General features: G+C 43.6%; 2 protein-coding genes across 8 annotated transcripts in view; both read right to left on the bottom strand.

Moving 5' to 3' along the window:
* Nucleotides 1-2052: 2052 nt before the first annotated feature.
* PDLIM2 (PDZ and LIM domain 2) lies at nucleotides 2053-12171 on the bottom strand. 2 transcript variants are annotated; one of them, XM_075207110.1, is made up of 4 exons: nucleotides 12050-12171; nucleotides 11298-11454; nucleotides 6278-6410; nucleotides 2053-3128 (listed from the first exon to the last, which is right to left on the bottom strand). In XM_075207110.1, exons 2-4 carry the CDS (start codon nucleotides 11422-11424, stop codon nucleotides 2975-2977), a joined length of 414 nt encoding a protein of 137 aa, XP_075063211.1. In that variant the 5' UTR covers nucleotides 11425-11454; nucleotides 12050-12171; the 3' UTR covers nucleotides 2053-2974. The 2 variants fall into 2 exon arrangements, with proteins under 2 accessions (XP_075063211.1, XP_075063210.1); XM_075207109.1 differs by lacking the exon at nucleotides 12050-12171 and adding an exon at nucleotides 11792-11975.
* A 9228-nt stretch (nucleotides 12172-21399) lies between these two features.
* Nucleotides 21400-23155, bottom strand: part of SORBS3 (sorbin and SH3 domain containing 3) — a 31907-nt gene continuing 30151 nt past the window's right edge. For all 6 annotated transcript variants that reach the window (XM_075207113.1, XM_075207112.1, XM_075207114.1 and 3 more), the window contains one exon: nucleotides 21400-23100. In XM_075207113.1, the coding sequence (XP_075063214.1) occupies nucleotides 23015-23100 (86 nt within the window). In that variant the 3' untranslated portion in view covers nucleotides 21400-23014. The remainder of the gene's footprint in view (nucleotides 23101-23155) is intronic.

Here is a 23155-nt window from a genome sequence, read left to right on the forward strand (position 1 = left end):
GTCCCCCTGGTGAGGACAATGGGCCTCCAGGTGAGCTCTGCCTACTTCCAAAAGGGGGTGTGGCCATAAGGCAGCCTGGCCCACCGGTAATTTTCCCGGTATTCCGGTGGGCCAGTCCGACGCTGGTGGGGTTTGATGCAATTTGCATCAAGTGGGCATGGTAGTTACCCTGTGAAGCCCAACCCACCTCAGTAAGCACTGGGCGGGGCTTGATTATGCAATTTTCCTCATGTGTCTGCCCACTATGTGGCATGTGCACCCTCTTCAGGAGAGCTGCCTGCCCTCTTGGGGGTCTCCCGGACATCCCAGGAGACCGAGCACTACGATTTACATGTAAAATTGACAAACCGTAATTTATTATTATAATTTCATAGCATACATGATTCATCCTTGCCTAGGTTCCAAACAATTAGTGACTTTACATCAGTACTTGAGGAATGCCAATTGTAAAGCGCTATGGAATATGTAAATGTTAATAATACCTATAATTTATGGGTAATCTTAATAGCTCTGACTCATAATCTCAATGTAAAGACAAACATATCACCTTGAATTCACAAATTTCATTTTAAGTAATCATTTTGCTAATAACATACTGTACGTAGGCAGGGCATTTACTGAGGGATTGTTCCCTACATATAGCTGAATGTCAGCAGATGCCTGCTATGGTATTTAGGAGAGGGCCTGACCTTACGGACAGGTTCATTCATGGGGGTCATTTAAAAAAACCAGACCAGTTTTTCTGGCCATTCACATAATGTTGCATTTCCCAGTCTACACCGTACAAGGTCAGAATAATCAGGATTATATTGTATTTACACCATAGCTGTTGGTCTAACCCACAACATGGCTGAATCCACGCTGTGTAGGAGAACGGCGACCTGAAGTCGTTTATGATGCAGTACAGGATTTTCTTTCATGACATTTATAATAATTGTATAGAATAAAAAATAATTTTAAGGAACAATGCAGGGTCTGGTCACCAATCCCATGTGCGTCTGTTACAGGTTAGTACAACTGGAGACTTGTCGGAGCCTGAGCAATCTGTTTCCATCAGTTCATCCATAGTGCTGAGTGTGTTAATGTGTCGCAGGTTATTAATGTCTTAGTAGAATGAAGGCGCCACAAGGGATCCAGGTACCATAAAATAAAGCCTCAGGTTTTCTAGGTATATAGTTGTCTGTGTTTGGCATTGTCACATGCCCACATACAGGATTAGATGACGGAGTTAGCCTTTAAATAATTGAAACCATATTGTTTGTTTTTTTCCCTGTGTTGGTTACGGAGTCATTTTGTTATGAGGCCGCTGATCCCCTGATTTCCCACCTCTTGTCTTGTCCAATTCAGTTGCTGATTATTCCATAGTTGTTTTGTGGACAGGGGTGCTTATGACAATGGGGGGTTTGGATTAATCTCCGGTAAGCCGATTTCCTACTCCCGGTAATATGATGTCACGTCACTCTTGATGCTGTATATAATGCTGGCGAGGTTTGAACCTGAAAAAGGACCTGACAGCGTGTGTGCTGTACATTGGGTGACTCCTATGAGAAGTGATCTAAGTGGATTTATTGAATTCAGTGGGGGCAGCCATATCGCTTCTGCTGCCCAGTTCAAATAAATCATGTTTCATATACGCCAGTATAACTTTGCCTTACTTTACCTAACCAAGGGATTATAAACCATTATATATAAACAACCTCTCAAATGTGAGACTACATTATTGTATAAAAATCAGAATAAAATGGGGACTTATAGAGACTGAAGCACAGGTAATGTTATGCACAGTTACCTGTAAGACACCTTCATACAAATTATCTGTAATGAACAACGTCTTAGCACAATCTTCCTTTACCAACACAAATAAAGCATAACTATCAGCAAGAGGAACTAATAAAGAAGGTTCAGCAAATAATACTAAAAAGAAACCAAAACATTCTAAATACCTGTTTACCCTTTTTAATGTTTAAATGGCATCGGTGAAACCTGTTTCTCCCTAAGCAGCAATTTACCCGACCATTAGGGTAATCCTTAAATGAACACACTTGGTATAAATCCATTTGAAAGATTAGTTTAATAGCATATATAACACATAGACACAATACAGCATCTGTAATAAGAAAAAAGGCAGAGACCACACTCTGTACTCACAACATGCTGGTAACACCCCGGGATAGTGAGTGTTACAACGTACCATGAGGAATAACACGGCTACCATATGACGATGCAGGCTATAGATATGTCTAAGCAGCCTATTGTATATAGAGTGCAAAGTGAAACGACTGAAATGGTCAATATTATCATTATGTTTGGCACTGTTACATTTTTTTTACAATTTAATGCATGAGAAATGTTGACGTTGCGACACATCTGTAAATTATACTCGTATATTTGCAGAGCAGTGAAGTCATCAATTATAAACTGTGGCTACACGTTAAGAAGGATATTATAAGTCACTTTATATCTCATCTTGTGCATTTATATTGTCATGGAATAACGTCATGCCTTATAATATCCTTAAAATATACTGTTGGGAAAATATTTGGCGAGTGGATAGTTCCACCTATCCCACGTGGACCTGAGATAGGGAGAGTATGACTTATACCAGTTTAATAAAGTTACTGTCAATCACTGCTTGAACACAGGTGAATTCATCAGTGGTTCTTCAACGTATTTCACTCCACTCACCAGTGTTCAAGCACAGTTACACATAGTCCATTTTAGAGGTCAGCGATGGCCTGTTTGAGAAGAACATTGATTTTAGTGGTTCCTGATCATAGAACTGCCAACAGCCCGATCTCTCTCCGGGACCTGGTTTTGGTGGAGCAGGTCTGTGACCTGAATTGTCCCAATTTCACAATCAGGAATGTTGGCAGGAAAGGCAAGTACTGTCTTATTACAGTGGTGGCGAGGTCAGAACTAGGCTTGTTTGTGGGAGAAAAGGCGCACTCGGATTATCTGTTCTCTGGGATCCGGTCTATGTGTGGTGTCTGGCCCGGGCATGTTTCTCGCACACCAGATCGTCGCCCGCCCAGAAGTGTCCTCTCATACGTAGGTTGAGGCCACAGTCTGAACACACGTAGCACCCTGGGTGGCGGTAACGTCCCTCCGTAATCCTGACCGCTACATCACTGCACAAGAGAGACAAGGAGACAACTGTTATTAGCAGAAGGAATGACTGTCTTCTCTCTATGACAATGTTATCAGCATATTTATGAAGGGATGTAACACAATCGGTGTTCTATTTAAAAGACCGCCCAAGCTAAAAATATATTTTGGCGTGGCCACATATGCACAACCTATTTACTTGGTTGTCAACAAAATAGATCCATAGTCTACATTCCCCATCCTGTATGGCTGCTGCTATGACAGTGAGAAAACCTATCCAACCTCTGTGCCACATTCATTCATCTCGTCTGTTAATTTGCCAGCAGCCTCAGTGCATGCACCTAGCCCAAAACCCTTAATTCATTTAAAAAACCAGAGGAAATAACGACATTGTTCTCAGACAATAGAACAGGGTCATACTCACTTCTACACCACTACTGACCAGGTCACTTGTTCTGTGTAAAGTCTGATTATAGGAACACGTATTATATTACTATACTGCTGTTGATGGCTCCCACAGCATCTCCGGATCAGCTTTGTATACACAGTCCCCAGATGATTAAGCAATGTTAAACCATTACACATCCCCTTCCAACATGATTTTGACTAAAGTAATAGGGTAATTACAGGACTGCTATTAAAGATTATATTATTGGTCTACATAGTCTGATCAGGGCTTGAGCTAATGTTACAGATGTGTAACAGATATAATAAAGACTATTATAGGTAACATTTCAGATTAGGTTTTTTTATGTGACCTAAGAGATCTTGGGATCATCTTGGTAAAGCTTCACGAAAATGACTTTCCCCTCTGTGAGACAAGGTGTTACTGACATCAATGGACGTGTCCTGTCCTATTCAGGATCTGTACTAAGAAGTCTAATGGTTGTGCACACAGCAGAACACCTTTTGCCCCTTTGTTAAAACGTCCCAGAGGCTCTGACACAACAACTTAAGCAAAATTAATAAAATCTAAAAGCCAAAACATGTTGCCCTGCACTATTAGGCTGGTTGCCTTAGGCCTTCCTTGGCCTAGATGTTAAATATAGTCCTTATTATTGGCCTAACAGTAATATATATATATATGTCATAAATACAGCTTATGGAATGCCAGTCACTATGACACACACTTGAAGTACACCTTGTACATAACAGGTCTGTCGCTATGACACACACTTGAGGTACACCTTGTACATAACAGGTCTGTCGCTATGACACACACTTGAGGTACACCTTGTACATAACAGGTCTGTCACTATGACACACACTTGAGGTACACCTTGTACATAACAGGTCTGTCACTATGACACACACTTGAGGTACACCTTGTACATAACAGGTCTGTCGCTATGACACACACTTGAGGTACACCTTGTACATAACAGGTCTGTCACTATGACACACACTTGAGGTACACCTTGTACATAACAGGTCTGTCACTATGACACACACTTGAGGTACACCTTGTACATAACAGGTCTGTCGCTATGACACACACTTGAGGTACACCTTGTACATAACAGGTCTGTCACTATGACACACACTTGAGGTACACCTTGTACATAACAGGTCTGTCGCTATGACACACACTTGAGGTACACCTTGTACATAACAGGTCTGTCACTATGACACACACTTGAGGTACACCTTGTACATAACAGGTCTGTCACTATGACACACACTTGAGGTACACCTTGTACATAACAGGTCTGTCACTATGACACACACTTGAGGTACACCTTGTACATAACAGGTCTGTCACTATGACACACACTTGAGGTACACCTTGTACATAACAGGTCTGTCGCTATGACACACACTTGAGGTACACCTTGTACATAACAGGTCTGTCGCTATGACACACACTTGAGGTACACCTTGTACATAACAGGTCTGTCACTATGACACACACTTGAGGTACACCTTGTACATAACAGGTCTGTCGCTATGACACACACTTGAGGTACACCTTGTACATAACAGGTCTGTCGCTATGACACACACTTGAGGTACACCTTGTACATAACAGGTCTGTCACTATGACACACACTTGAGGTACACCTTGTACATAACAGGTCTGTCGCTATGACACACACTTGAGGTACACCTTGTACATAACAGGTCTGTCGCTATGACACACACTTGAGGTACACCTTGTACATAACAGGTCTGTCACTATGACACACACTTGAGGTACACCTTGTACATAACAGGTCTGTCGCTATGACACACACTTGAGGTACACCTTGTACATAACAGGTCTGTCGCTATGACACACACTTGAGGTACACCTTGTACATAACAGGTCTGTCACTATGACACACACTTGAGGTACACCTTGTACATAACAGGTCTGTCACTATGACACACACTTGAGGTACACCTTGTACATAACAGGTCTGTCACTATGACACACACTTGAGGTACACCTTGTACATAACAGGTCTGTCACTATGACACACACTTGAGGTACACCTTGTACATAACAGGTCTGTCGCTATGACACACACTTGAGGTTCACCTTGTACATAACAGGTCTGTCGCTATGACACACACTTGAGGTACACCTTGTACATAACAGGTCTGTCACTATGACACACACTTGAGGTACACCTTGTACATAACAGGTCTGTCACTATGACACACACTTGAGGTACACCTTGTACATAACAGGTCTGTCACTATGACACACACTTGAGGTACACCTTGTACATAACAGGTCTGTCACTATGACACACACTTGAGGTACACCTTGTACATAACAGGTCTGTCACTATGACACACACTTGAGGTACACCTTGTACATAACAGGTCTGTCGCTATGACACACACTTGAGGTTCACCTTGTACATAACAGGTCTGTCACTATGACAAATACACACATTTTTTCCTTATTAAACAATTAACATGGGAGTGCCAAACACGATCCATGTCATTGTTATTATGACATACACTAAAAGTATGTATTGGCACACGCATTGAGTATTGCACACTCAACACATGTCAAGGTACAGCACAGACACATCTTTACCACTTTCACTACATTCAATGGATGACAGTGACACTCATCCGATGACAACGTGTACACTCTCCCAAAGTGACACCCTTTCCTGATGTCTTGTGCACAAAGGTGCAGCCTCTCTCGCACACTCACATCATTTCACACACTCACCTAATGCCCATGTTGCACCTCTCGCACAAGCGCAGGGGAGTTGTCGCAGTGTTGGTGACGGGTTTATGGAGGGCGCTGGCCACAGGCTTCTGAACATTGGGTGACAATCTGCTGGGCATAGCTGTGGAAATACCTGTAATACAGCAAGACAAGGCCCTTAGTGATCCTTGTGATCTTGGACCTCACGTAGCGAGAGCCAGTCAGTGTCACTTTCAAGTCAAGACGTGTGTTTCAGTACCTGTAAGGAAGCATGTTTCTGTCTGTCCAGCCTCGCTACATTCCTATACAGAGAGTAACTGAGCAGAGCCTAGAAAATGTACCTATTCTAAGTGTTAAGAGAACATGTGACCACCTTACTTGTGTCAGTGCACAGTCCTAGTGATGTTTGTATCAAGTATTTGCATTCTGTGTCCGAAACTACAGTTTTTATAGCCAGACCGAGTATTACATGGACCAGTTGTAGCTCAATTCATAACTACAAGGATGGATTGGTTAAAATATGTCTCTCTTATATATGTAATATTTTGGCACAACTGACTATCTGTAAACCACAGTGTGTTGGCAGTGCCTGCTAGTAGCAGTATTATGTCAGTGATAGTGTCAGTGATGGTAGTGTCTGCTGGGAGCAGTGTTATGTCAGTGATAGTGTCAGTGGTGGCAGTGACTGCTGGGAGCAGTGTTATGTCAGTGATAGTGTCAGTGGTGGCAGTGTCTGCTGGGAGCAGTGTTATGTCAGTGATAGTGTCAGTGGTGGCAGTGTCTGCTAGTAGTGTTATGTCAGTGATAGTGTCAGTGTCTGCTGGGAGCAGTGTTATGTCAGTGATAGTGTCAGTGGTGACAGTGTCTGCTGGAAGCAGTGTTATGTCAGTGATAGTGTCAGTGGTGACAGTGTCTGCTGGGAGCAGTGTTATGTCAGTGATAGTGTCAGTGTCTGCTGGGAGCAGTGTTATGTCAGTGATAGTGTCAGTGTCTGCTGGGAGCAGTGTTATGTCAGTGATAGTGTCAGTGATGGTAGTGTCTGCTGGGAGCAGTGTTATGTCAGTGATAGTGTCAGTGTCTGCTGGGAGCAGTGTTATGTCAGTGATAGTGTCAGTGGTGGCAGTGTCTGCTGGGAGCAGTGTTATGTCAGTGATAGTGTCAGTGGTGACAGTGTCTGCTGGGAGCAGTGTTATGTCAGTGATAGTGTTAGTGGTGGTAGTGTCTGCTAGTAGCAGTGTTATGTCAGTGATAGTGCCAGTGGTGGCAGTGTCTGCTGGGAGCAGTGTAATGTCAGTGATAGTGTCAGTGTGGTGGCAGTGTTTGCTGGGAACAGTGGTATGTCAGTGATAGTGTTAGTGGTGGTAGTGTCTTCTGGGAGCAGTGTTATGTCAGTGATAGTGTCAGTGGTGGCAGTGTGTACTGGGAGCAGTGTTATGTCAGTGATAGTGTCAGTGGTGGCAGTGTGTACTGGGAGCAGTGTTATGTCAGTGATAGTGTCAGTGGTGGCAGTGTGTACTGGGAGCAGTGTTATGTCAGTGATAGTGTCAGTGGTGGCAGTGTCTGCTGGGAACAGTGGTATGTCAGTGATAGTGTTAGTGGTGGTAGTGTCTTCTGGGAGCAGTGTTATGTCAGTGATAGTGTCAGTGGTGGCAGTGTCTGCTAGTAGTGTTATGTTAGTGATAGTGTCAGTGTGGTTGTAGTGTCTGCTAGTAGTGTTATGTTAGTGATAGTGTCAGTGTGGTGTCAGTGTCTGCTATTAGTATTATGTTAGTGATGGTATTAGTGGTGGCAGTGTCTGCTAGTAGTGTTATGTTAGTGATAGTGTCAGTGGTGGCAGTGTCTGCTAGTAGTGTTATGTTAGTGATAGTGTCAGTGGTGGCAGTGTCTGCTAGTAGTATTATGTTAGTGATAGTATTAGTGGTGGCAGTGTCTGCTAGTAGTGTTATGTTAGTGATAGTGTCAGTGGTGGCAGTGTCTGCTAGTAGTGTTATGTTAGTGATAGTGTCAGTGGTGGCAGTGTCTGCTAGTAGTGTTATGTCAGTGATAGTGTCAGTGTCTGCTAGTAGTATTATGTTAGTGATAGTATTAGTGGTGGCAGTGTCTGCTAGTAGTGTTATGTTAGTGATGGTGTCAGTGGTGGCAGTGTCTGCTAGTAGTGTTATGTCAGTGATAGTGTCAGTGGTGGCAGTGTCTGCTAGTAGTGTTATGTCAGTGATAGTGTCAGTGGTGGCAGTGTCTGCTAGTAGTGTTATGTCAGTGATAGTGTCAGTGTCTGCTGGGAGCAGTGTTATGTCAGTGATAGTGTCAGTGGTGACAGTGTCTGCTGGAAGCAGTGTTATGTCAGTGATAGTGTCAGTGTCTGCTGGGAGCAGTGTTATGTCAGTGATAGTGTCAGTGATGGTAGTGTCTGCTGGGAGCAGTGTTATGTCAGTGATAGTGTCAGTGTCTGCTGGGAGCAGTGTTATGTCAGTGATAGTGTCAGTGATGGTAGTGTCTGCTGGGAGCAGTGTTATGTCAGTGATAGTGTCAGTGTCTGCTGGGAGCAGTGTTATGTCAGTGATAGTGTCAGTGGTGGCAGTGTCTGCTGGGAGCAGTGTTATGTCAGTGATAGTGTCAGTGGTGACAGTGTCTGCTGGGAGCAGTGTTATGTCAGTGATAGTGTTAGTGGTGGTAGTGTCTGCTAGTAGCAGTGTTATGTCAGTGATAGTGTCAGTGGTGGCAGTGTCTGCTGGGAGCAGTGTAATGTCAGTGATAGTGTCAGTGTGGTGGCAGTGTTTGCTGGGAACAGTGGTATGTCAGTGATAGTGTTAGTGGTGGTAGTGTCTTCTGGGAGCAGTGTTATGTCAGTGATAGTGTCAGTGGTGGCAGTGTGTACTGGGAGCAGTGTTATGTCAGTGATAGTGTCAGTGGTGGCAGTGTGTACTGGGAGCAGTGTTATGTCAGTGATAGTGTCAGTGGTGGCAGTGTGTACTGGGAGCAGTGTTATGTCAGTGATAGTGTCAGTGGTGGCAGTGTCTGCTGGGAACAGTGGTATGTCAGTGATAGTGTTAGTGGTGGTAGTGTCTTCTGGGAACAGTGTTATGTCAGTGATAGTGTCAGTGGTGGCAGTGTCTGCTAGTAGTGTTATGTTAGTGATAGTGTCAGTGTGGTTGTAGTGTCTGCTAGTAGTGTTATGTTAGTGATAGTGTCAGTGTGGTGTCAGTGTCTGCTATTAGTATTATGTTAGTGATGGTATTAGTGGTGGCAGTGTCTGCTAGTAGTGTTATGTTAGTGATAGTGTCAGTGGTGGCAGTGTCTGCTAGTAGTGTTATGTTAGTGATAGTGTCAGTGGTGGCAGTGTCTGCTATTAGTATTATGTTAGTGATGGTATTAGTGGTGGCAGTGTCTGCTAGTAGTGTTATGTTAGTGATAGTGTCAGTGGTGGCAGTGTCTGCTAGTAGTGTTATGTTAGTGATAGTGTCAGTGGTGGCAGTGTCTGCTAGTAGTATTATGTTAGTGATAGTATTAGTGGTGGCAGTGTCTGCTAGTAGTGTTATGTTAGTGATAGTGTCAGTGGTGGCAGTGTCTGCTAGTAGTGTTATGTCAGTGATAGTGTCAGTGTCTGCTAGTAGTATTATGTTAGTGATAGTATTAGTGGTGGCAGTGTCTGCTAGTAGTGTTATGTTAGTGATGGTGTCAGTGGTGGCAGTGTCTGCTAGTAGTGTTATGTCAGTGATAGTGTCAGTGGTGGCAGTGTCTGCTAGTAGTGTTATGTCAGTGATAGTGTCAGTGGTGGCAGTGTCTGCTAGTAGTGTTATGTCAGTGATAGTGTCAGTGTCTGCTGGGAGCAGTGTTATGTCAGTGATAGTGTCAGTGGTGACAGTGTCTGCTGGAAGCAGTGTTATGTCAGTGATAGTGTCAGTGGTGACAGTGTCTGCTGGGAGCAGTGTTATGTCAGTGATAGTGTCAGTGTCTGCTGGGAGCAGTCTTATGTCAGTGATAGTGTCAGTGTCTGCTGGGAGCAGTGTTATGTCAGTGATAGTGTCAGTGATGGTAGTGTCTGCTGGGAGCAGTGTTATGTCAGTGATAGTGTCAGTGGTGACAGTGACTGCTGGGAGCAGTGTTATGTCAGTGATAGTGTCAGTGTCTGCTGGGAGCAGTGTTATGTCAGTGATAGTGTCAGTGGTGGCAGTGTCTGCTGGGAGCAGTGTTATGTCAGTGATAGTGTCAGTGGTGACAGTGTCTGCTGGGAGCAGTGTTATGTCAGTGATAGTGTTAGTGGTGGTAGTGTCTGCTAGTAGCAGTGTTATGTCAGTGATAGCGTCAGTGGTGGCAGTGTCTGCTAGTAGTGTTATGTCAGTGATAGTGTCAGTGTCTGCTAGTAGTATTATGTTAGTGATAGTATTAGTGGTGGCAGTGTCTGCTAGTAGTGTTATGTTAGTGATGGTGTCAGTGGTGGCAGTGTCTGCTAGTAGTGTTATGTCAGTGATAGTGTCAGTGTCTGCTAGTAGTATTATGTTAGTAATAGTATTAGTGGTGGCAGTGTCTGCTAGTAGTGTTATGTTAGTGATGGTGTCAGTGGTGGCAGTGTCTGCTAGTAGTGTTATGTCAGTGATAGTGTCAGTGGTGGCAGTGTCTGCTAGTAGTGTTATGTCAGTGATAGTGTCAGTGTCTGCTAGTAGTATTATGTTAGTGATAGTATTAGTGGTGGCAGTGTCTGCTAGTAGTGTTATGTTAGTGATGGTGTCAGTGGTGGCAGTGTCTGCTAGTAGTGTTATGTCAGTGATAGTGTCAGTGGTGGCAGTGTCTGCTAGTAGTGTTATGTCAGTGATAGTGTCAGTGGTGGCAGTGTCTGCTAGTAGTATTATGTTAGTGATAGTATTAGTGGTGGCAGTGTCTGCTAGTAGTGTTATGTTAGTGATAGTGTTAGTGGTGGTGTCATTGATCTTTAGTCCTTACACTCACAGACACATACTGTTGTGGGCAATGTCTGTTAGTAGCAGTATTAGTGTGAACACCCAGCTGTGCAGATTGCAGTGTCAGAGTCCAGTCCTAGAGGTACCATCAGGGTTGCTCTCCAGAGCCTCCTGCAGTAGCCTGAAGCTGCTGGATTGCCTGGGGGATGTCCTTGTCTCCTGGTTCCCCTGCAGCATCTTATACACCTCCGAGTCTTCGTGCGCCCAGCTCATCCTCTCCTTAGTCTGCTCTCACCCCTAGGACTGAAACGTTTAGTTTAGAAGACTGTTATAAGACTGTTACTGCTCACGCTGTAGTATTATACTGTACTAAGCTGTGTTTTCTCTTAATCTAGTTCTTTCCTGTTCCCGCCCTGTGTCTCTCTCACCCTGTTTGTCTCTTGATCTTTGCTCTCTATACAGCTCTTTTCTCAGATTATTTTGTCTCTCACTTCATCCCCACCCTGTGCACTCTTCCCTCTGTACTTTATTACACTGTTCTCTCTCTCTGCCTCTATAACTCTCTTCCCCCCTCTTAGCTGATGTGTCTCCCTCACTCCCCTCCCTGCCCTTAGGCTGTCTATATGACAGATAGACTCACATGTCAAACAGACGTCTCTTCTGCCAGTGATGCCCCTTCTGTCTCTGCCAGTCCTCTTCTCTGTGCCTCTCTCTTGGCTCTCTGCCTTCAGGTCACCCAGTGTGTCTGCACCTCTCGGTTCTCTCACTCTCACTGCTGTCTTTCTGTCACTTCTCTGTCTCTTCTTCCTGTCTTTAGGACACACCTGTCTCTCTCTGTCCCCGCCTGTGTCTGTCTCCTCCTCTTACCACAGACACACCTTTGTCTCCTGACACTCACCCCTCCCCTCCCCTCTCATTCTCTGCACCCTCTGTCCTCTTCTCTCAGTGCCCCTCTGCGGCTGAGCAATGAGGCACTCAGGAGTTGGGTTAGCCTCCAAATAGCCAGATCTCAGTTTCTCAGTCCCCATATAAGAGCCTCTCACATCTGCTTTTAGTTAAACTACTAGGAAAGCTCAGGAGTCTGAGAGACAGCCAGGATGAGAGACTGAGACTGCCAGGGGGGAGAAAGAGAGACTTTGTTTAGAAACTAGACTGTAAGTCACATAGCAAATAAGACACTGGGGGACTTTATGAGCCCACAGTTCTGTGCGATAGATCCACATATCATGGAGCTGTGTTATCAGATTGTGTCTGTCTTCTTTCATAGGACCTAGCATGGAGCTGCAGTGCAAGTTGCAGAATCGGCACATTTTATGCGGGTGGTGGGTCTGGCCGATATGCAAACATTAGACTTTTTTGAGATATGGGATACTGAAATAATAAAGAAGGGTTGGATGTTATGTATATTTACAGATGTTCCCTATTTGCAGTGCGCTGCTGTCTTTTTTCTGTAGAGTAAATGGACCTGAAACTTAAAACACCTGAGAGATTGGGGAAATTGTAATTTTCCGATAAAATGAAGGATCTTGTCCCATCTAAGCACAGATAATACTCAACTTTCGGAAATATATATTTTTTTTCTTTTAAGCAGCCATAATTTCTGCATTATGTATAGACAGCCTCAGTGACCCATGATTTCAGGGGTGATAGAAACACAACATAGAGGGCTGTAAGAGAATGTACAAGAATGTTGGATCATAAACTTGCTTAAAGGGGCACGCACCTCTGTACTGCGGGTCCTGGAAAATAGGCACAATTGTAGCTATAGAGATGTGCTGTTCCATGTGTAGCACACGTTTGTCCTGCCCCTAGTGGACACACTTCATCCTGTACGAAAACAGGGAAGCTGACATTACACAGTCATACCTTATTTGTTTCAACTCACAGTAGCTCAAAGATAAGGGGGCCCTAGCTTTTCTAGATTTTAGTGTCCCACATCGCTGACTCTTAAACTCCAAAGATTTGGGATTGGATTCTAAGACGTTTGAATGGATAAGATCTTGTTTGCAGGATGGAACACAGAGAGTTATAGTAAATGGATACATTCACAGGAGGGAAAGGTTACCAGTGGAGTACCCCAGGGATCTGTACTTGAGCTAGTGATTTTTAATGTCTTTATTGGTGACATTGCAAATGGTATTGAAGGGAAAGTATGCCTTTTTTGCAGGTGACATAAAGATATGCAACAGGGCAAACACACCAGGAGGGGTAAAATAAATGATTGATGATCCAGGTAGACTGGAGGAATGGTCAAGAGAGTGGTAACTACAGTTTAATGCCAAAATCATGCAAAAACCTCAAAATCTCAAAAACCCAAAGGCTAAATATAGTAATAACGGGACTATAATGGAAATTACTGAGGAGGAAAGGGATCTATGAGTCACTATGACAGGTGACTTAAAGGCAGGTAAGCAATGTAACAAAGCAGTGAGAAAGGTAAGTCAGATGCTTGGTTGCATAGGGAGAGGAATCAGTAGCAGAAAGAAAGAAGTAATAATGTCACTGTATAAGTCATTGGTACGGCCTCATCTAGAATACTTTTTGGAGGTCATATCTCCAGAAGGATATAAATACATTAGAGATTGTACAAAGAAGGGCAACTAAAATGATCATGGTCTACAGCACAAAACTTACCTTGAAAGACTAAAAGATCTTAATATGTATAGTTTGAAGCAGAGAAGAGAAAAGGGGGAACATGATTGAAACTTTCAAATATATCAAGAGTTTTGACAAGGTACAGGAGGGAAACATTCTTCAAAGGATGAGAAGTATTAGAACACGAGGACATGCACTGACACTGGAGGGAAGAGAAGTATTAGAACATGAGGACATGCACTGACACTGGGGGGAAGAGAAGTATTAGAACACGAGGACATGCACTGACACTGGGGGGAAGAGAAGTATTAGAACACGAGGACATGCACTGACACTGGGGGGAAGAGAAGTATTAGAACATGAGGACATGCACTGACACTGGGGGGAAGAGAAGTATTAGAACATGAGGACATGCATTGACACTGGGGGGAAGAGAAGTATTAGAACACGAGGACATGCATTGACACTGGGGGGAAGAGAAGTATTAGAACACGAGGACATGCACTGACACTGGGGGGAAGAGAAGTATTAGAACACGAGGACATGCATTGACACTGGGGGGAAGAGAAGTATTAGAACACAAGGACATGCACTGACACTGGGGGGAAGAGAAGTATTAGAACATGAGGACATGCACTGACACTGGGAGGGAAGAGAAGTATTAGAACATGAGAACATGCACTGACACTGTGGGGAAGAGAAGTATTAGAACATGAGGACATGCACTGACACTGGGGGGAAGAGAAGTATTAGAACATGAGGACATGCACTGACACTGGGGGGAAGAGAAGTATTAGAACATGAGGACATGCACTGACACTGGGGGGAAGAGAAGTATTAGAACACAAGGACATGCACTGACACTGGGGGGAAGAGAAGTATTAGAACATGAGGACATGCACTGACACTGGGGGGAAGAGAAGTATTAGAACACAAGGACATGCACTGACACTGGGGGGGGGGGAGAGAAGTATTAGAACATGAGGACATGCACTGACACTGGGGGGGAAGAGAAGTATTAGAACACGAGGACATGCACTGACACTGGGGGGAAGAGAAGTATTAGAACATGAGGACATGCACTGACACTGGGGGGGAAGAGAAGGGAGGTAGGTTCAGAGGAAATGTGAAGAAAAACTGCTTCACAGCATGGGTAGTGAATAAGTGGAATAGCCTCCTATCAGAGGTTGTAGAGGCTAATACAATAGAGCAATTTAAACATGCTTGGGATAGACATAAGGATAGCCTTACAACCTCTGTGCCGCATTCATTCTTCTCGCCTATTAATTTGCCAGCAGCTTCAGTGCATGCACCTAGCCTTAAACTCTTAGATTAATTTTAAAAACCAGAGGAAATAACGACATTGTTCACAGACAATAGAACAGGGTCATACTCACTTCTACACCACTACTGACCAGGTCACTTGTTCTGTGTAAAGTCTGATTATAGGAACACGTATTATATTAGTATACTGCTGTTGATGGCTTCCACAGCATCTCCGGATCAGCTTTGTATGCACAGTCCCCGGATGATTAAGCAATGTTAAAGCATTACACATCCCCTTCCAACATGATTTTGATACATGTAATGGGTGATTACAGGACTGCTATTAAAGATTATATTATCGGTCTACATAGTCTGATTATGGGCAGACTAGATGGGCCAAGTGGTTCTTATCTGCTGTCAAATTCTATGTTTTTATGTTCTATGTTTCTAGCATCACTGGCTGCAGTTGGTCCCAAGGAGTGTAGCCTGCGGACTGTGCAGCGAAGCCTCTCCAGGGGAGGATTAGCGGAGTGTGTGCGCTGAGTGTGTTTTATTACTGTGGGAGAGTAAAAGGGCCCAGCGTGTGCTTGGTGAGCAGAGCCAGGGCCCCGACAATATACTCCTTATTGTTGACCACATTTACTGACCCTATTTGAGCTGTGTTATTTTACTGTAAAGTTTTATCCCTTTTGAACACTTTCTATAATCTATCACTCCCATCCCTGATCCCTGTTTTCCTATGACCTTTTACCACAGTAATAAACACGGCAGCGGGCTTTTATGTATGACACGTCAGTTCATTGGGCATGGTCTCCCTGGGTACCCTCGTGGATACACCTGTCAGTTGCAGGGCCATCTTTCCCACTGGGCACATGCTGTTAAAATGACCCTGGTCAGTTGATCCACAAAGCCGGAGAAAAACTATTACCCCTTTACCCTACCCCAGTAAATAGGGGTTACTTACGCAAGTACTTCTCTTTGTAATTGATCCACAACGAGTGCTCTGAATTTTCCCAGGATTCAGGAAAAAAGGTTCTGTAATATTTGACTACATTTGTCACCCAAAAAGAAGTGATTGTTTTGCAGACTGAGCAAACGTAATGTAATTTGCTGTCCCGGCTTTTTAATTCAAAACCATGGATCCCAATGTTTTGGGATACAGGACTATCAGTGCCCAGCAGCAATATATTGCATTATAAACTGCATTATAACTTGTGCCAACAAACCCCATTGCAACACGGCACTCTCACCGCCATCGAGGATACTAAAACGAAGTAAAAAAAAATGAATTAACCATTATCTACTGGCTAAAATAAATATAGAGAAATCAGTTAAAATGTGGAATGTTACTGACCCCGGTAACCTATGCAGAGGAACAGGTTTGGGTAAAGTGTAGAGGTGTAAGGTTACCCTTCCTCCAATTATATGTTAGTTCCCTGATCTCTGAAGGCCCATTAGTCTCATGCTCAGCAGATGTGAAGAGTCAGACCTGTCCTGAGCAGTAAAGAAGAAGAACCATGCTGGACATACAGATAGATACAGGGATGGATATACTGGAAGAATGCAGCAGTAATATATAAGGGACATAGATGACCCTGTCATTACCATGGCGGCTGAGACACTGCACACTACCCTGTCTGTCACTGCGCTTCCTTTCTGGCATTCACTAGACCATTCCTTACATTTGCTGGGAAGAATGTGCCGAAACTATGAAATAAACATTCTGTTCTCTCCCAATGTGCAGTCTGCACATCTCCACTCGCATGTTGTATGGATGTGGCATCCATTAGTGCTGCTCGGCCCTTACACCTAGTGTTACCCTTATTGCCCACTTCTTTTTATTCATTATCAGAATTGATGTTCAGCAGAGTGATACAGGGGTGACAACTTGGCACCAGTTCACAGAAACGTTCTAAAGTCCATTGAGAGTCATGTTATATAGGTAACTATACATGTCCAGGTAACTGTCGTACTGGAAATTTATCGAGCAACGCTGAATTAGTTGGGGAGCCAAAGTGCCCCCCCCCCTTCTGTAGCCTATGTTATATTGCCTACTTATTGAGACTCCCTATCCTCTCTGACCAGACTTTCCTCCAACCTTCCATCTGTGAAGCGCTCATAGGCGACCTCACCCCCTCCTGACTCTGCTTTGGGCACTACCAGCTTCCAACCCGTCCCGCTCGCTCCTACTGTCTCAACATTACTCTCTCCATCTAGATTGTAAGTTCTCACAACCATGGATCGCTCTACACTCGTTCTGCACCTTCTCCATCACCTCGTATGTTCTGTTTCTATGTATAATTTTTATTTTGTAAACTGTCCTGTGCTGCAGACTGTTGTAAATAAACGATGGTGATGATGGTGGTGCTGGTGATATATGAACAGCCTCACATACACCTCAACTATGTGCTCCATCCTACAGTGGTCTTGAAGCCGCTGTCCTCTGTTACAGACTATGGAGTCTATCCATAGATTTTCTTTCGCTGCTTGTTGCGATGCTCAGTTCTCCGGTGACACTGGCTGTTGGCGGGAAGAGGACTCTGACTGTTCCGTCAGAAAGTCTTCTCCATCTCTGATGTTGGCTCACGCATTGACGATGGAGCTGGAAGTCCAGACTTGGGGGCACATTTATCATTTATCGTTGAAATAGAGAAATGGTTATCAATCCTTATTGGACGGATAAGTATTGATTCATTTCTCAAATTTATCAAAACCGGAGCACAGAAACAGCAGTCCCGATAATCTGCTGTTTCTGTGAAAAAAAAAATCATACTTACCCCTGCCTCTTCGGACGCGCTGTATTCCCATCTCCTCCTCCTCTTTTTTTTTTCATTTGTAGATGCAACTGCGCATGTGCAGTCTAGAGACCTCCAGGCTGTGCACAGACACGAGACTAGTGTTTCTGCATCTGTAGTCTGAAATGAGATCAGATGACAGGGAGGGATCACAAGACCACTCCCTGCACATGCGCTGTCCAGCTCTTCTCTCCATAGCAGAGCTGGACATACCGAGGAAGAAGGGATTCTGTAACAGTTCTGATGATGTAGTACATTTACATTACAAGTTTCCGAAAAATTAATTTTTTCGGAACTTGTTAAATGCCGGCCCCGAGCAGTCACCATACTGTTGTATGGTGACTGCTAGAAAAAACGAAGTGCAGAGAAAATTAATGGTTTTCGAGATTGAACAGTCCGATGGAGCTTTCATAAATATCAATTTGAGACTTCCATGACCTAATTACACGGTAAGTGCACGATAGTGCAATACCGTCAATTGTTAAATATGCCCCTTGGTTCTTTAAATTTGTTAAGAAAATTGCAAATAATGTAAAAAAAACAATCAAATGTATAAAAATATTTTTTTTAAAAAAGTAATTAAATTGGACCATTCAAGGAAAGGCTTTATTTAAATAAATAAATAAATAAATAAATAAGCCTTTGTTTAAGTATACCCCCCCTCCCACACACACACACACACCACCAGCCTCCCCCCCCTCCCCCGCCCCTGCTATCGGGGGAATATTGTATAAAAGAGGGGTGTAAGTCTGTCTTCAGTTGTCTCTAAGATTTCTTATTACTCCACATTCTGTAAAGTTATAGCTTCTTTTTTTCTGCCACTACCACCTTGTCTTTAGGGATACTTAAAAAATGGTCAGGGTTTAGTTAATGTCACAATAAAATGCAGCTATAACAGAATACAACACATGTAGTCGCTCCATTAAAGACATTTATAAGAACAAGTTCAGCTTCCTCCAGCTTCCTAGACTATCCCCAGTAGTGCGATCGATCGTGAACATGGAAAATGTATCCTCTTGTAGGAAATACGCTGAGTTACAGGCGGATTTGGTTTCTGCTTTGTGTTTCTCATTCTTTGCTGGTTTCATCTCACTCCTGGCTGTTTGTGGACATTGCTGCTGTACAGAGTCCACTTATGTTACTAAAACAAGCAGCCAAACAAACCTTCCACACACTGCCGGTCATAAAACGGGACTTTGAAAAGGGCAGATAAATTCACTGCATACATTTATGTACATTTATGTACATACATTTCTGATAGCTTGCATACTATATTTGAAAGTGTGCACATGTATCTGTATATGGTCTGAGATCTGCACATAGACACAGGACACTATATACTGCCTAAGGGTGAAAAACCTACATATACACCTGGGGCTTTGATAGAGGGGCCCCCAGCCGCTATACTAGTTACACACTTGCATAGACTTTAGTTGCCAATTGTCCCTAACTGGAAATGTCCCTATTTTCTATATTGACCAATTGTACAATTCAATTTCTGTTATCCTGTATTGTGTATTTAAGGTGTAATTTTCTGGGCTTTGTAAATATTTATTAAAGATGTATATATAGAAAAACTACATTATAATCGCATTCACTAAACAGGTCATGATGGCGTTCGTAGTGAAGCAAGTTTTACTTGGGCTGCATTTGCATCATGCACATAAAGAGGTAAGACACTGTGGGGCATATTTATGAAGGAGTGTTAGCAACGCTGCACTCAGTTACTGGAACTCCAACGCAAGTTGGAGTGTTGCGCATATTTAAGAAAGGTGCATCGCAGCAGATATCGTGGATATCTGCTGCTTTGCATTCTGTTTAGTTTTGGGGAGCAGTCACCATACAACAGTATAGTGACTGCTCCCTACCGCAATTTAACAAATTACGAAAAAATGTTTTTTTTCGGTAACTTCTCATGATAATGTACATCAGCTGAAGCTGGCTTACATTATCATAATTGAAAAATGTCAGTGTTGTCAGCTCTGCTCCGAAGAGCAGAGCTGGTCAGCGCATGTGTGGAGGGATCACATGATCCCTCCCTGTCACTCACCGCTCGCTCTCTGCAACGTGCACATGCACAGTTGCTGTAAGAAAAGAAACAAAGAGGACCAGGAGGAGATCCAGAGACAGCGCATTCCGAAGAGGCAGTGGTAAGTGCGATTTTTTTTTATCACAGAAACAGCAGTTTATCGGAACTGCTGTTTCTGTGTTGGGTTCTTCATAAATTTAAGAAATAGTTCAATCCTTATCAATGCGATAAGGATTGAAAACTATTTTTCACTTATGAGAAGATTGATAAGTGTGCTCCTGTATAACAGCGGCCTTTAATATAAGAAACTAGAACTATTAGTGTAGGTGCAGCGAGCTGAGCTGGTCACTGCCCTGTCCTGAAATCTGAGGCGATCTGATTCACATTGTGTAGATGTGGAATGCAAGCAGACATCTTCATGACTGCCGCCTCAACCCGTAAGTGCCTCGGGCACTGGGCACAGAGACAGGGAGAGGCAGGGCAGTTACGTAAGACATACAGGGCACCACGCCCAGGGGAGGGCAGAAGGAAAGAGAGGAGAGACAGTGTGGGAAAGGCTATTTTAGAGGCACATGCACACAGAGCACAGTCCACACTGCGTTCAGTTGAATGGTGCAGAATGCAGATCTAAAAAGGGATCATAGATCTCTATGGTGGCCACAAGGGCCATTCATGCAACCACTGGGGGTAATACAGGCGGAATACTCAACACAGCACAGAAGGAGAACACACTGCAGCTGTGTGTATGTGCTGTCTCCCATGTCATCCTCATCATAAGTCCCTTATTAAGTTCTATCAATCATGGATATACACCGTAGTAAAAGAGGGAAAGTGAAAATGATGGGGAAAAAGATGAAGAAGGGAATAGGAAAGAACATACTAGTAGGTGATTTGGCTGCTATTAAATTGACCTTAGTCTCTCTCGGGCTGTGTGTATGTGTAAGTTAGGGAATTTAGACTGTAAGCTCCAATGGAGCAGGGACTGATGTGAATGAGTTCTCTGTACAGCCCTGCGGAATTAGTGGCGCTATATAAATAGATGATGATGATGTTGATGAAGAAGAGTGAGGGAGGGAAAATAGAAAAATGGTCAGCACGGTGGCTAAGTGGTTAGCACTTCTGCCTCTCAGCACTGGGGTCATGAGTTCGATTCCCAACCATGGCCTTATATGTGTGGAGTTTGTATGTTCTCCCCGTGCTTGCGTGGGTTTCCTGCGGGTGCTCCAGTTTCCTCCCACACTCCAAAAACATACTAATAGTTAAATTGGCTGCTATCAAATTGACCCTAGTCTGTGTATCTGTCTATCTGTGTGTGTGTGGGTTAGGGAATTTAGACTGTAAGCTCCATTGGGGCAGGGACTGATGTGAGTGAGTGCTCTGTACAGCGCTGCGGAATTAGTGGCGCTATATGAATAAATAATGATGATGATAATGATGAAAATGGTGGGAAATATAGTAAGGGGATCAGAAAGGGATGTGTGGGGTCAGGTAAGTGGAAAGAGATAGACAGGTGAAGGCTATGCAGAAATCTGAGACTGACAGATGTTATACGAGTTTCCATTTTTATTATTACTTTTATTATTACCACAATCATATTTGCATATATTTCCCTTTACTGCAATAATCCCAGATGGGCACATGCACAAACATGCTTAGGGCGAGAGCAGGGTGTTGGGCTGCTGAAAATAGGACATCCTCTCTCGTTAATACTTATTATTGTGTGCTGCCATATCAGTTATATGTCTGTTGTGTGTTATACAGTTCTTACATTTCACTACGTCTGGTCATTAAGCACTCCCAGGTATGTTAACAAATCCACTAAAGGAGCCAATATCACTTATGGCTTCAGGGTACTCAGCCAACCAGAGGCATCCCAAGCAGTTGTGCCATTGACTTTTAACCTTGCGGGACTTCCTCCTCCAGCGGTCAGCCATGTTGTGCCAGAATTATCAGTTTGTCCAGGTCAGCAAATCACCAAAAAATAGTATCCTGGGTTAATTGGTGTTTGGCTCTTGGTGCCCAAGGATTGATGTGTTTATGCTCCATTGCATGGTAAAGTGGGTACCCATTGTCCAACTTCATGCACAGCTAGACTGCCCGGAGTCACTCACAGCAGGGTGCCTTATATCACTCTGAGACTTTGGGAAGGCTAAATGAAAGCCCTCTTGATAAGCAGGTATCAATCCTGTGCAGGTCGGATATCTAAAGACGGCAATGCTGAAGCCACACCAGCATGGGAACCAGAGCGGGGATCTGAAGGACGAGTCACCGCACCAACGTGAGTCTTTTGCCTGGACAACATTGACTTGGGGTTCCAACTCCTGTTGGACTGATCGTGGAAGTCTTTGTGGGTCTTAACCATCTGTGGGTCTGATAAAAGCAGGAAGATAGTGGACTCAATCCAATCCCTACCAAGTTGGTAGAGGGATAGACGTTCGTAGCTCATCATCTAGGACAGCGCTAGTTGGTGACGGTGACTATAGCTTATTTAGGAAGGGTGGCATCCTTGGTAAACCCCCTGGCAATTGTTCTGTTAAAGTGTTATATTTTACGGAGTGTGCTATTTTGCAAATAAAGACTTTTTGTGTTTGTAATTTGAAAATGAACCAACTGTTTGCCTAAGTGGTTCCGAACATATTAGGGTTACCAGATGGGCCAGGGTGACACCTAAGACTGCCTCCGTGCAGACCAGTTAGCTGCCAGGGGAAAAGAGCTAAACCTTTACGTAGTATCCTGACAATGATTCCCAAGTCACTCCACTTACAGTGATTTTCAGGAGCTCTGATAAATAAGGGAATAAGAACAGAAATGTTGGGGCAGCATGGGGAATTACACGGATCATTTTTATACATAATTTAGTACATTTTAGGCATGGTGCTCCAAATTACGTAAAAAAAAAAAGAAAGCTTTTAATTTGCAATACCCTATTCCGAACATTCCATGTAATAGATCACATATTTGTTATATTTTGTTAATATGTACATTTTTTATACCGCCCAACATGTAATTTAGCCAGACAAGGTGCACTTATATACACACACAGATATGCACATGCCAAAAAACACAGTCTACGGTGAGGGTGAGATCTAACATTCCCATTGGACAAGCATTTCATTTTTCATGCTCATTGGTGGGCACTGCCAGATCTGCATGATGTTATAAATGGTGCGCACAGTGTTCATGAGGGAGTATTCTCTAAAGTCACATAGGGGGCAACAAAATTTCCAGGGAAGCTTCCAAATTTTTTTGTTCTCCAGCAGACACCTGTGAGACAGAGAGAGCAGTGATATGAGACATGCAGGACTTATGGTCACTGTCA

This window comes from Mixophyes fleayi, chromosome 4 (assembly GCF_038048845.1).
Source record: "Mixophyes fleayi isolate aMixFle1 chromosome 4, aMixFle1.hap1, whole genome shotgun sequence".
NCBI classification, from domain to species: domain Eukaryota; kingdom Metazoa; phylum Chordata; class Amphibia; order Anura; family Limnodynastidae; genus Mixophyes; species Mixophyes fleayi.

Excerpts from the sequence above, each read along its gene's own strand:
- PDLIM2 (XM_075207110.1), bottom strand. The coding sequence starts at position 11,424 with ATGAGCTGGGCGCACGAAGACTCGGAGGTGTATAAGATGCTGCAGGGG. Across the intron at positions 6,411-11,297 it reads TCTGGAGAGCAACCCTGATG|GTATTTCCACAGCTATGCCC; the intron begins GTACCTCTAGGA and ends GCTGTATTACAG. Across the intron at positions 3,129-6,277 it reads AGGTGCAACATGGGCATTAG|TGATGTAGCGGTCAGGATTA; the intron begins GTGAGTGTGTGA and ends TCTCTTGTGCAG.